General features: G+C 45.2%; 1 protein-coding gene across 2 annotated transcripts in view; it reads right to left on the reverse strand.

The window, feature by feature from the left end:
• LOC311234170 (neurotrypsin) overlaps positions 1-13945 on the reverse strand; it is a 97708-nt gene that overhangs the window by 52372 nt on the left and 31391 nt on the right. For both annotated transcript variants that reach the window (XM_084321285.1, XM_084321284.1), the window contains exons 4-5: positions 2375-2513; positions 1908-2086 (exon numbers count right to left, since the gene is read on the reverse strand). In XM_084321285.1, coding sequence (XP_084177411.1) covers positions 1908-2086; positions 2375-2513 — 318 coding nt within the window. The remainder of the gene's footprint in view (positions 1-1907; positions 2087-2374; positions 2514-13945) is intronic.

Below are 13945 nucleotides of genomic sequence, written 5' to 3' on the forward strand. Positions count from 1 at the left end.
CCCTGGTCTCAGGGGGAGTTTACCTTGATATGAGATATGTGGGCAACTTTCTTTCTTTCTTTAAAGGAAAACTCCAACATTTTGGGAAATTAGCTTATTTGCCATCTACCCTGGAGTTAGACAAGAAGACACATACCTTTTTCTTCTCTGTGCATGCAGTAGGAGTAGGAAGACATTGGGAACTAGGCTAATGGAGGAACCTACTTCCAGTGACTGACGCTAAGCTAGGCTAACGGTGCGCGTCTTCCTACTCCTACTGCATGCACAGAGAAGAAAAAGGTATGTATCTTAACACTCCAACATTTTGGGAAACCTGGAGTTAGACAAGAAGATGCATACCTTTTTCTTCTCTGTGCATGCAGTAGGAGTAGGAAGACGTTGGGAACTAGGCTAATGGAGGAACCTACTTCCAGTGATCGCTAAGCTAGGCTAACGGTGCGCGTCTAACTAATCCTACTGCATGCACAGAGAAGAAAAAAGGTATGTATCTTCTTATCTAACTCCAGGGTAGATGGCAAATAAGCTAATTTCCCAAAATGTTGGAGTTTTCCTTTAAATAAAAAATAAATAAAATGTAATACATATATTTTACAAGACTTATCAACCGTTACAGAGACACAAAACACAGACATATATCAGGCATGATTCCTGCCTTTTAAATAGGCTACGGAGGTACATGAGATAGCAAATACCTTTATAAAGAATTATCATGGTATTTCCTATTGGTATTAAAAAAAATTTACCATGTCAATACATAACTTATACCATGGCAGTACCATTCCCCCATACAACTGGGCATGCATCAGCCCCAGTCGTGTTGCAGCAGTGAAGTTATTCCAAAGACAATATAGGGTGAATCTTCATCAGACTCCATTTTCTTTTGCACAACAGATAACACTTTCTGTGGCTCACTGAGTTAGAAACACTCGCTCCCAGTTTGTCCTCAAATTGCGCAGCTCCCGTCTTGGATTCTAAACTCCCATTGACTTTGCATTGCGGTGAGAGGGGAGGCCAAAATAGCATCCCAGGTACGTAAGCGGCTAACGTAACCTGACCCGGCAGGCCTCGGCTCTGGAACCGAGTCGAACTTTCTGTACCTCCCTGAAGGTAAGTTAAATACATATTTGAATGTTGGAAAATCTGACCGATTGAACTCCACTCCAAATGATACAACCTCATATAAATATCTTAAGTCGGGGTAGCGTAACCTGATCGGCCTCAAGCTGGCTTTCTCTTTTGAAAATCTGTTCAAAGGGGAAATTGTTTGCCCAGATGTATTTTTTTACAGTCTCTCCAAGAAACAGTTTTCACCGGGGAAGCCAAAGTAGGATATAAGAAAAAGTAGGGTATAAGGTCCTACATCACAGACCTCGTAACCCCCTACTCCACCACGTCCCTCTGGTCAGCTGCCTTGGGGCTCCTGGTCATCCCGCGTTATACATTTAAGCTCAGGGGTGACGGTGCCTTTACTGTTGCAGCCTCTCTAGACTGTGGAACAACATCCCCCTTTTTGTTAGATCTGCCCCTTCTGTTGATTCCTTTAAGTTCAGGCTCAAAATAAAATTTTCTTCGCAAGCCTTTTGGATCCCATATATGGTGTTTTGTGCCTAAGATCTCTTTTTAATTAGTTGATTTATGCCTATGCACTATTGTGTGTATCGATGCCTATGTGAGCTCTTTCAATAAAAAATAAAGTATTAGTCCCTTAGTGATTTTACTAACTCGCCCTGGTCTGTACAACACTTTAAGTCAACATGGGTTGTTTTTAAAATGTGCTTTATAAATACATTTGACTTGACTTGATAAGAAAAGCCTACAATGTTTATTGTCTTAACTGTTTTGCAGCATATACTGTACAGTGCTGTGCGTCCCCCGTGGCAACACTCGCTGACATTCTCAGGTCTCACCTTCAGGTACGGCACACACCACCCCCGCCTCGTTGCCATGGTTACAGTCACCGGTGACAAACTTCCTGCTCCGGCACTCTAGGAGGGAGTTCTCGTTGCCACGGCAACCCAGCCTCTCATAGTGGAAAAGCCCAGAGCCGGGACCAAAGTATGAGTGTTGCAGGGCCGTGCCGATCTCACTGGATGGAGGAGTGGAGGAGAGAGAGAGATGGGAGGGAAGAAAGGATGAAGGGAGGGAAAGAGGGCAGGAGAGATACGTTGAAAAACAGATAATGAGAAATATATCAACAGAAATTCTATAAATTGGGGTTTTATTACAGTTTCTTGTAAACAAGAAGCACAGAAACAGTAATACCATGCCTTTCCAATGTTTCTACCTTCTCTACCACTGCACAGAAATCATCATCAAGCACCCACTCCTCCATGCCCAAGAAAGTTATCCAAAGCTGAAAAAGCCATTCTCTCACCCCAGTCCGAGTTGCCTGCAGATCACGCTGGCGTCGTGGTCAGTCCAGTGCGTGTCACACAGCGCCCCCCACTGGCCGTTCAGATACACCTCCAGACGCCCGCTCGGGCCGGATGATCCCCCCACCAACCTGGCAGCACCTGGAGACAGTAGAGATTAGATTGGAAAAGGTTCACCTAGTCTCAATTTACAATACTATAAATATAATATATATATATATATATCTACAGTATAGACTAGTGAGACTTTCCTACCTTGACGTTTCGGCGGTGAAATCTACCGCCTTCACCACCAGCGATGCTTCTGATGAAGGCGGATTTCACTGCCGAAACGTGGAGGTAGAAAATGTGTTACTAGTCTATACATGTGAATAGTTTATAGTCGTGGTTCAGATCACTCTACCGAGTAGTCAAGTTTATAGCTCATAGTCACAGCTACATGTCTCAACAGGCTTCATAGGCCCACATTACAATGGAAAAATAGTTTTATTAAGACAGTAGGACGGCTGAGACAGAGGCACAGAAGGATCATTGTGTATGAGGTTAGAATCTTGGTTTATTTGACTTTTTAGGATGGTTGTTCATTTTAGTATTAAGGACATAAAAATCGCTCTACGAGTCATACATACACCAATCCCAGTGTACAAAAATGCATGTATCAAGGCTCAAAAATCTTAACTCTAACTTGTCTCCTCGTCACTATCTACATCTCCCCTTCATGATGGAGGTGGATTTAATAGTTGAAATCGATATAGGGATCACAGTTGTCACCTCTATTTCACAATGATTATATACTTTATATGGCACTTTAAACCCAGTTATAAATATTATATTTTACATTGTAAGGAAGTACAGAATAACCAGCATTTCAAATTATCAGTCAGAAACCTGTGTTTTTGTCATGAACAGAACGGACTAATGTTTTATATACTCAGTGTATAGTGATAGCCAGTAAAGAACTCTCTCCACCTCCACATCTCTCCTACTTGCCTGGATCCAGACCCTGAATCACTAGTCTCGCCTACGACATACTGATGACGTGTTTCACCTTTTTTGATGGTTTACAAACAACAAGGGTAAGCTAGGCTAACGATTTGGCTAGATTTGAAATCAAATTGAGAAAATATTCAATTTACAATATTGAAATTGACATTCCTCATATATAAGCAGTTGATTGCTATTGTACAAGTCCGTTTTCCTAATGATGTGCATTGAGTTTTCAGTGAGGACATTGCCTCCTATTCATTTTCCCGGATGATATCCCTCTTCCTATCTATTACCCTCTTTGGTGTGGATGCCTCTAGCTAGTCCCCTCCTGTCTTGGTAACACCATACCATTGCCCTAGCGCCTCAGTAGGTTGAGCGTGGATCATACATATTCGAGCAATTCGAGGGGGGAAACATTGAGCACATAAAGCGGCTAAAAACCACCAACAAAGAAAATAGCTAGCTAGCTAACATTAGTTGGTTTCCAGTGCGGTACAGACGTAAGTGTTGCCAAAGACAGGACAGTAATGGTAAATGGTGCATTTTATATAGTGCTTTTATCCAAAGCGCTTTACAATTTTGTTCCTCACATTCACCCATTCACTCACACATTCACACACCGACGGCAGAGGCAACCATGCAAGGTGCCAACCTGCTCATCGGGAGCAATTAGGGGTTAAGTCTCCTGCTCAAGGACACTTAATGAAAGTCTACCATTAGCATGTAGGATAATTGAACATGGGGTTTAGGTAGCCCTTACAAAAAGCTATCATGGTAGTTTGGTAGTCATTTCAGTTTTACTGACCACTGTAGAAATAATTTACCATGATGCCGACCACTGTAAAAATCATTTACCATGGTACTGCTATGGTAAAAGTCACATATATCCCCATGGTACCACTTACTGTATGTACTTACCATGGTATGATCCCATTTAAATGATATAGAAATACTTTGTATTTCATAGTTTCATACCTGGCTTGGAATTGGGTGAAATTCCTGACCTCAGGAATTGCAATAAAGAATTATTGGTTGCATTCTTTAGTTTCGGCACCTGTTCCCAGTCAACGTCCCACCCATATTTTCTTAATTATCCCTCTTAATAAGAGTGGAGCAGCAGTAAAGCAGACGTGCAGTCAGAAAGTGTGTCATAAGTGGGACTGGGAGTACTACTTTTGTCTTTTAAAATACATATAACATGCAATATACTGTTGTATGTACAATAGCACAAGGAGAGTAGAGTAGGGTAGAGAAGAGCGGAGTAGAGTAGAGTATCTAGAGTAGAGCACAGTAAAGTAGAGTAAAGTAGAGTAGACTATAGTATAGTAGAGCAGAGTAGAGTAGAGTAGAGCAAAGTAGAGTATCTAGAATAGAGTAGAGCATCTAGAGTAGAGTAGAGTAGAGTAGAGCATCTAGAGTAGAGTAGAGTATCTATAGTAGAGTAGAGTAGAGTAGAGTATCTAGAGTAGAGTAGAGTAGAGCAGAGTAGAGTATCTATAGTAGAGTAGAGTATCTAGAGTAGAGTAGAGTATCTAGAAAAGAGTAGAGTAGAGTAGAGTAGAGTAGAGCAGAGCAGAGTATCTAGAGTAGAGTAGAGTATCTAGAGCAGAGTAGAGAATCTAGAGTAGAGTAGAGCATCTAGAGTAGAGTAGAGTAGAGTAGAGTAGAGCATCTAGAGTAGAGTAGAGTAGAGTAGAGTAGAGTAGAGTAGAGTAGAGTAGAGTAGAGTAGAGTAGAGTAGAGTAGAGAAGAAGACAAGATAAGACAAGAGAAACAGTAGAAAGGAAAAGGAAATAGGTAAGAAGTACAGAGAGGAAAGATAAGACAGCATGACTATTAGGGGTGGGAATCGCCGGAGACCTCACGATACGATACTATCGCGATACTAAATATATTTTTCTTTTTTTAAATCTTTTTATCAAATTTAATTTATTACCTTTTTTCAACTGCAAAGTAAAACTTTGTCAACATGTTTTATCTAATAAAATAAAGTTCAGTCTGTTCATCTCACTTCAATAATTATTATTGCAGAACATGGTATTTTCTCAAGCAGACAGATGTAAACACTGTAATCTGTGTTGCATGTACCTGACAAACTGAACTGTTTGTATTACAGTCATATTCCAACTTAACTGAATGCACATGTGTGTGTGGACTACTGTACTATTACAGATAAACAATGCAACTTCCTTATACAAAAAAAATAAAATTATTTTATTTTTATTTTTATGAATAATTAAATATCGATACTTGCCGTCCCTGTATCGATACAGTATCGCCACGCAAAGTATCGCGATACTACTACGTATTGATTTTTCCCCCCACCCCTAATGACTATGAACCAACACGTGTGTCTATTAATATTTCACACTTGTCATCTAGATATGAGGAGGGAGCAGAGAGTGAAGCTGTAAACCTCAAGCCTCTGGGTGTGATTATCTTGGATAATTGCATAGATTGCGCCTGGTTTGTGGGCTTGGCATTTTAAGTCTTTCTAACAACATTGCACCATAATAATTCAACTTGACACACACTGACAGACCTATGCCAGATACACACGTATGCACACTCACACACACAAGCATGCATGCAAACACACAAACTAATGTATGCATACATTCACACACCAGACACAACTTTTAATAAGGCAATAAGACACACTCACACGCGCACGCACACACACACACGGCACGGCACGGCGGCACGGTGGTGTAGTGGTTAACACTGTCGCCTCACAGCAAGAAGGTCCAGGGTTCGATTCCCGCTTGGGGACCAGGTTTCCATGATCCCAGGTACCCAGGTGGGGTATCTCCCAGGCCTTTCTGTGTGGAGTTTGCATGTTCTCCCCGTGCTCGCAAGGGTTTCCCCCCCGATAAGATAAAACCCAATGGAAAAACATGCACAACAACAGATCGCTAACGCTGTGGCGTCCTTGACGAAGACGGGCAGGAGCACTTGGATTGGTCCCCTGGCGCGGCCCTCGCCGACGCCTGTCTGCTCCCAGCTGCCCTTGGGGGGAAGGACGACGGGATGGGTTAATCGCAGAGATGAATCGCATCTGCGATCCTACAAAGAACAATGCATGCGTGTGTGTTCCGGTGTGTGTGTGTGTAACCGTGTGTGCTAACCGCTAAAACATTGAGTGTCGTTGCATGCCAATTAAAGACCTCTGAACAGGTCCTGCATTATTACACACACACACACACACACACACACACACACACACACACACACACACACACACACACACACACACACACACACACACACACACACACACACACACACACGTCACACACACACACACACACACACACACACACACACAACCATGTAAGCGCCTATCCAGGGAAAGTCAAGCTGTTTAAAAGACACAAGCTGGTTGAAAACTAGACACAGAGAGATAATGACAGCAAACACAGATGCTCCCAAACGCCCGTCAACACCCGCCTACTGCCTCGGGACCAACCACACACAACACACCACCGAGTGCGGACAGGTCGCCACAAAGCCAAGCGGTTGGTTAATGGAAAGACATCAAGTTACATCGCCTCAGTGGAAGCGGAACTTATAAAGAACACAATTGTGTTCTTTATAAGCCAACTCCTGGAGACATGGGGAAGGGTTGCTGAATGACTGAAAAGCAGACAGAGGCTGAATGAGTTTACATGGAGGTGTGGACGGACTGAGGGAGTCGTGAGTGTCGAGTGTACACAGATGACCCTGGACAGCCAGGAACACAGGATATATATGTAACGGTTGTGACATTGTCACCTTAAACTTCGATGCCCCAAGGGAGTTTCGAACCCGGGTCTCCCACGCCGCGGGCAACAGCACAGACCGCTATACCAAGAAGTGAACTCACTGCTTTGTAACGTGTCTATGTGTCTTTTTTGAGGATGAGAGTGCATTTGAACCCATAGCACCGCTACTCACCCCAGTCACTTCACAACATCTGAAGTACTTCGTGACTGTGCTTCGCGGTACCATCCGTTATATATATATATAAATATAGACAATTAATCAACATTGATGTCGTTTTCCTATACAGGAAAAAGGCACACACCCGGTCTGTATTGATTTGAAAGGTCATCACAGGAAACTCCTTGAAGGTGAAGTCATTCACTTAAAGCTGAGAAACCGTTTTAGGTAGAGTTACTACCTACTGTAAGTACACCTGATTCTATATTTGTCTGTTTGGGATTCTTTATATTAGTTGCAACCAGCAGCTCTATACTGTAGGTCACTCTGTCAATTGTTTATGGTCAGTCGGTCCACAAACATTTCTCCACTCTCTAGCGGCCATAGCCTAGGAGGCTGAAATTTGGCATGGAGGTCAAGTGTGTGTGTGTGTGTGTGTGTGTGGGGCGCTCCAGTAGCAGACCACATAGCGCGCTGAGTCGCGAAGCGGTCGTCCCGGGTTCGTTTCCCAGACCCAGTGGCCATATGCCGCATGTCTTCCCCTCTTCTCCTCCCGTTTCTCCCTCTCTCCTCTGTCGGTCCTGCGTGGCCAAGAAAAGCTGTCGGTCCTGCACGACCAGAAAAAGCGAATAAAGATAATTTTTAAAGTGTGTGTGTGTTCATACCAATTGGCTAAAAGGGAGCGTGGTAATGGGAGTGGCCTATCATAAAAAGATTGCAGCTATTGCGAATAGTTGTTTTTACATAACAAATATAAAGACATATTTTCAAGAAGCTCAAGTTTAAAATAGTTACATCTCTCCTTATTATAAACTTTAAACATTAGGTGCACACAATAATAACAATTATTACATCTGTTTCCATTTACTTTGACTATAACGTTAGATGTTCAATTTCCTACATGGACTTGAAATCGATTCTGTTACATGGGTAAACATTACAGTTGTTTTGGGATTGAGATACAATACACTTATCAATACACAGGAGATCTGCTTGAAAGATAGATAGTGCTGTGTATGGGTATGTTATTGGAGTAATGGCACGTCATTACAGATATTACATTAAATACTGACACCTCCAGAAAGCATGACATGTATGGCATTCAAAAACAATTAGTTAATATAGCTCAATGTTGGTACATGATGTAGTTCAATTACTAGTTTAACTGCAATTTGCAGTAGCTGGGTGGTAGTTTAAAGGTGCTATAGATAACATTCATCCACTAGATGTCGCACTAGAGCACCAGTATTTCTCTAATCAGGTGCATTCCAGTAGGGAGGGGATACATGCACGCAACATGTAAACAACAACATTGAGATGGCGCTGCTCCGACCGGCTGCCGTTCTGTTCGCTCCGTCGAGACTGTTTACTTTTGTTAATATTTATAGTTTTTAGAGTTTTGTTCATACCAACTGTTGGTGCATTTAATGTATATGACCGTCAGTCACTCATAGACATTGGATTACGGGAAACTTACCAACTGGATTACTCACTGGATCAGCTTTCCGAACCGCATCAATGGCCTGAAGAAATTCTCCGGAGATTGGGACCAGATCCTTTGTTCCCAGAGCCCAGGAAAAGACGACGAGGAAAGAGGGCTGGGATCCGAAACAGGCTGAGATCCAGACGCCACCGTACACCACTGCCCAGTATATTGCTAGCCAATGTACAATCAATTGACAATAAACTGGATGACATCCGAGCAAGGATTCAATATCAAAGAGACGTTAGGGACTGCAATGTCCTCTGCTTCACCGAAACATGGCTCACACCGGAGGTTCCAGATCACGCAATTCAACCAGCGGATCACTTCTTTATCCATCGCAAGGATCGGTCATCAGAGTTCGGTAAACAACGTGGAGGAGGTATTGCCTTCATGTTTAACAAAAATTGGAGCGATCCAACTAACGTGAAGGAATTATCCAACCACTGCTCCCCAGAACTGGAATATATAACCATCAAGTGTCGTCCTTTCTTCCTCCCGAGGGAGTTAACGGCGATCGTCCTGATCGGAGTGTATATTCCACCGCAAGCCAGCAACAAGGTTGCGCTCTCCAGACTACACGACGAGGTAAATAAAATACAAGTGGCGAACGTTAACGCCGCCATTTTAGTACTGGGAGATTTCAATAGCGCCAATCTGAGAAAGGTATTGCCTGACTTCTATCAGCATGTGACTTGCAACACCAGAGGCGGTAACATCCTAGATCACTGTTACACGCAATTTAAAGGTGGCTACAAGGCTCATTCTGATAGTGGCTTTGGTAAATCAGATCACGCGTCCATTTTTCTTTCACCAAAGTACAAACAGAGAATTAAAAGTACTCCCGTAGTCTCGCGAGAGGTGCAGAAATGGGATCTGACGTCAGAGGATACGATCCGGTCAGTGTTTCACTACACAGACTGGAATGTGTTCCGCGACACAGATAACATTAATGTCTACACGGAGACAGTGCTGGACTATGTTTGTACTAGGGTGAAAGAAACAATCCCCACTACCAAAATGAAAGTTTACCCAAATCAAAAACCCTGGGTAGACAAATCCGTCCGTGAAGCTCTGAGAGAGCGCACCAAAGCATACAACGACGGCCTAGTGGCAGGCAACATGAATGACCACAAGGTGGCGCGATACAACGTAAGGAGGACAGTGTCAGAGGCCAAACGGCGCTACAGGGATAAAATTGAACTCCAGTTTGAACAAGCTGACTCTAGAGCTATGTGGCAGGGGCTCAAAACGATGACAGACTACAAAGGCGCCTCCCTCAAACTGAACAGTGACATCTCCTTAGCAAATGACCTCAATACCTTCTATGCGAGGTTTGATGCTGGTAATAACAACACCAGCTCACAAGCCTCGGCAATGGGGGGGGGGGGGTCGGCTGCTGATGGAGGCGCAGTGTTCAGGGTAACAGAGCATGAGGTGAGGCGGACCTTTAAAAAAGTGAATATCAGGAAGGCAGCAGGTCCAGACGGCATCCCCGGCCGCGTCCTAAAAGTCTGTGCCGACCAACTGGCCCCAGTATTCACTGACATATTTAACCTGTCCTTAGAACAGGCTGTCATCCCCACCTGCCTGAAGAAGTCCACTATTATCCCTGTACCCAAAAAATCCAAGCCTGCTTGCCTCAACGACTACCGCCCTGTAGCTCTCACCTCCATAGCCATGAAGTGCTTTGAGAAGCTAGTAAAGGGCTACATCTGCTCCTCCCTCCCCATCAACATGGACCCCCTGCAATTTGCATACCGCCCCAACAGGTCCACGGAGGACGCCATATCCCATGTGCTGCACACAGCAGCATCACACCTGGACAAGAGGCAGGGGAACTATGTGAGAATGCTATTCATCGACTACAGCTCGGCATTCAATACCATAGTCCCCTCCATACTCATAGCCAAGCTCAGGGACCTGGGCTTGGGCTATGACCTCTGCCAGTGGGTCTTGGACTTCCTGACTGGCAGACCCCAGGTGGTGAGAGCAGGCAACTGCACCTCCTCATCCATCACCCTCAACATAGGGGCCCCCCAGGGCTGTGTTCTGAGTCCCCTCCTCTACTCCCTGTACACACACGACTGTGTGGCTCTGTAGCCTCTGTAGCTAGCCAGACCCTCCCAGCTGACACAGACCCTACAGCTTGCATGGCTGGTGCAGCAGACGAGGCCTCCACAGCTGACCCGGCCGTCGCTGCCAGCCTGGTTCCGCTCGGTGTAGCCCCGGCTGTCATCACTCCCCCTCCGGCTTCCACGACCAGCCTAGCCTCTACGCCACGCATCGCCGCCGAGACCGGACTGGTCTCCACGCCCAGCCCAGCCTCTACAACTGGTCCGGCTGCAACGCTGGGCTCCGGCTCCTCGACTGGTCCTGGCTTCCCGTCTGGTCCACCCCCACGCCGTGACCGGCGTCCTGGTCCTCGCCGTGGTCTTCGGCGTGGTCTTCGCCGTGGTCTACGCTGGGTCCTGCTCCGGGGGTCGCCACCGCCGCCCCTCCGTTCCGGCTCCCCTGAACCGGTTCCTAGTCCGGCGGCTGGAGGGGCTCTCGTCCGGGATCCTGCTCCGGGGTCCAGCTCCCCTTCCCGGGCTTCGGTACCTGTTCCTATCCCCCCTCGTCGGGCCTCTGTTCCCAGGTCCAGCCCCCCTCCCCGGGTCTCGGTGCCCGTCCCCACCTCCCCTCGTCGGGCCGCTGCTCCCGGATCCGGCTTCCCTCTCCGTGCTTCTGTTCCCTTCCCCACCCCCCCTCTCCGGGCCTCTGTTCCCTTCCCCTCCCCCCCTCTCCGGGCGTCTGCGCCCGTTTTCAGCCCCCCTGGCTGCTATGCCCCTCCTGGGGCTTTCGCTCTGCCTTCCGGCTCCTGGTCTCCGGGTCCTCTCCTTGGGCCTCCTCCGGGGTTCCGGCTTCCTCCCTCGCCTGGGTGCGGACGTTGTTCTCGGGGGTCTGGAAGCCCCCCGTTGAGAGGGGGGTACTGTTACGACCCAAGGGCCGGTCCTGCTGACCGGCAGGAGAATAACATTGGACATTGCTCTCCTCCTGACATTGGTCTCCTACCCTCTAGTGGCCAGACTAGCCTATGGGTACAGGTGGCTATTCTACTGTGGTTCCAAGTAATAGACATAGTGTCTAATTGTTTATTATCTTTGGCCACCACTGTCTATGTGTAATGTTACTCCCCTGTTGTGTTGTTGTGTGTCATTGCCTTAGTGTCTAGTTGTTGTTTAGTTTGTCATTGCTTTACTGTCATTGTGTATGTTGTGATTCTGTGTTGGCCAGGTGTTGTTGATTATCAATTAGTGTGGGTATTTAGGTGTCTTGTCTGTCCTCCAGTATCCTGTGTGTTCCCCGTGCCGTGCCTTTGTCCTATCATGTGAGTTTGTTCAGTCAGTGAGATCGTTCTTCTGTTTGTTTTGTTATCAGTCCGTGTTTGTTACAGAGCCAGCCCGGCTGTGCCTCCTTTGTTTTGTAGTTTTGATTGTAGTAAATATCCTTTCTTTAAGCTTCACCCCTCGTCTCTACCTCGTTTATTCTCCCTTGTCTGCTAAACTGTGTTCTTTACTTCAATAGTACACTAAGCGTTACAATCTTCTTATTTCCCTCAGCTGTCATCTCTCTGAACTCTGTGTCACATTGACAGCCCCCCCTACCATATAAACTCTGAACTCTGACTCCATTGCCTACACCTTATGCTCTGTTACCCATACTGTACAACTCTGAACTCTGTTGCCTATACTCAACGTATACCTACCTACTGCTTCACTGTCTACAACTGCCCTATACTGTAATTATAGTCATCATAATACTCACCTCATACTTTAGTCAACCCATATACTCTGTATGATAGCATGTACAACAGTGCTGTATATACTGCATATTTACATTTCTATATTTACCACATACAGTATATATATATGTCCATATTTGTCTGAATATATACCTGCATATAACCCCTCTATATACTTACTCATACACCTGCATATAACCCATAGCTCTGTATGATAGCATGAACAATAATGCTGTACAATAATGCTGTATATACCATATATATATATATATATATATATATATATATATATATATATATATATATATATATATATATATATATATATATATATATATATATATATATTGTGGCAGATATCACCCCCGTCTCATGGATATGTGAAGGATGGGAGATATTACTGCCACGGGAGGAGTGGAAGCAATTAGGTAGCTGATTAGTACTGATTAGAACACACCTGTGCATCATTAGATCACCCACATCCCACACGCACACACCCAGACACACACACTACAAATACACTAGGACAGAGAGAGTTGAGTTGAGAGGAGGTGAGGTAGGAGCGAGGTATAGAGAGAGAGATTGTTGTTGACAGAGTTGTGCGAGGTGAGAGGTAGTGAGAGGAGAGGTGAAGGCGAGAAGGTGTTCATTGTGTACTGGACCCTAGACTAGCTGAGAAACCCCCTTGTGTACTGACCCTGGACCGGAAGACAACCCTGAGTATTGAACAATCCTTTCTTTTGTACGAGAGCCTGATACGTGTTTTGACCCTGGACTGTTTTTGGATTACCCTATTGCCCATTGGAATTGGCTGATAAACAATAAATATCATTTATTTATTGAAATTGTGCTTGTGTGGACATTGAAATTGTTTGTTTTGGTCCGTGTTGAGCTTGAACAACACCAGGCTCATCACATTTGGTGGAGAATGCGGGCACGCTTCTCTGGACAAATTTTTTTTTTCCACAAGCACAGGAGCAATGGCAACCCCGGTTGATGTTAAGACACTGTTTCGGGAGTTGGCACGATACAGCGATACCCAGCAACAGTTAAATCAGATTTGTCATGAGGAAGCAATGCGTAATAGCCAGGCATGCCATGACGCGATTCTGAATGAAACATGGGTGACAGCGGAGAAATGGAGATTGGAAGCGCTCGATTTGCTATGCCGCGCAGAGGTCCACGGAGTGGAAAGACAAACGGTCAATATCAACCCTGGTCGATTCCTTGTCAAACTAAATAGTGAAGATGCCATTGAAAGCTACCTGTTGGCGTTTGAACACACCGCCAAACGTGAACACTGGCCGATAGAACAGTGGGTGAGTTTGTTGGCTCCATTCTTATCAGGGCTAGCCCAAACAGCCTACCATGACACCGCCCCGCTGGAGGATACGACAT

The sequence above is a fragment of the Notolepis coatsorum genome, assembly GCF_963971535.1.
Source record: "Notolepis coatsorum genome assembly, chromosome: 9".
Lineage (NCBI taxonomy): Eukaryota > Metazoa > Chordata > Actinopteri > Aulopiformes > Paralepididae > Notolepis > Notolepis coatsorum.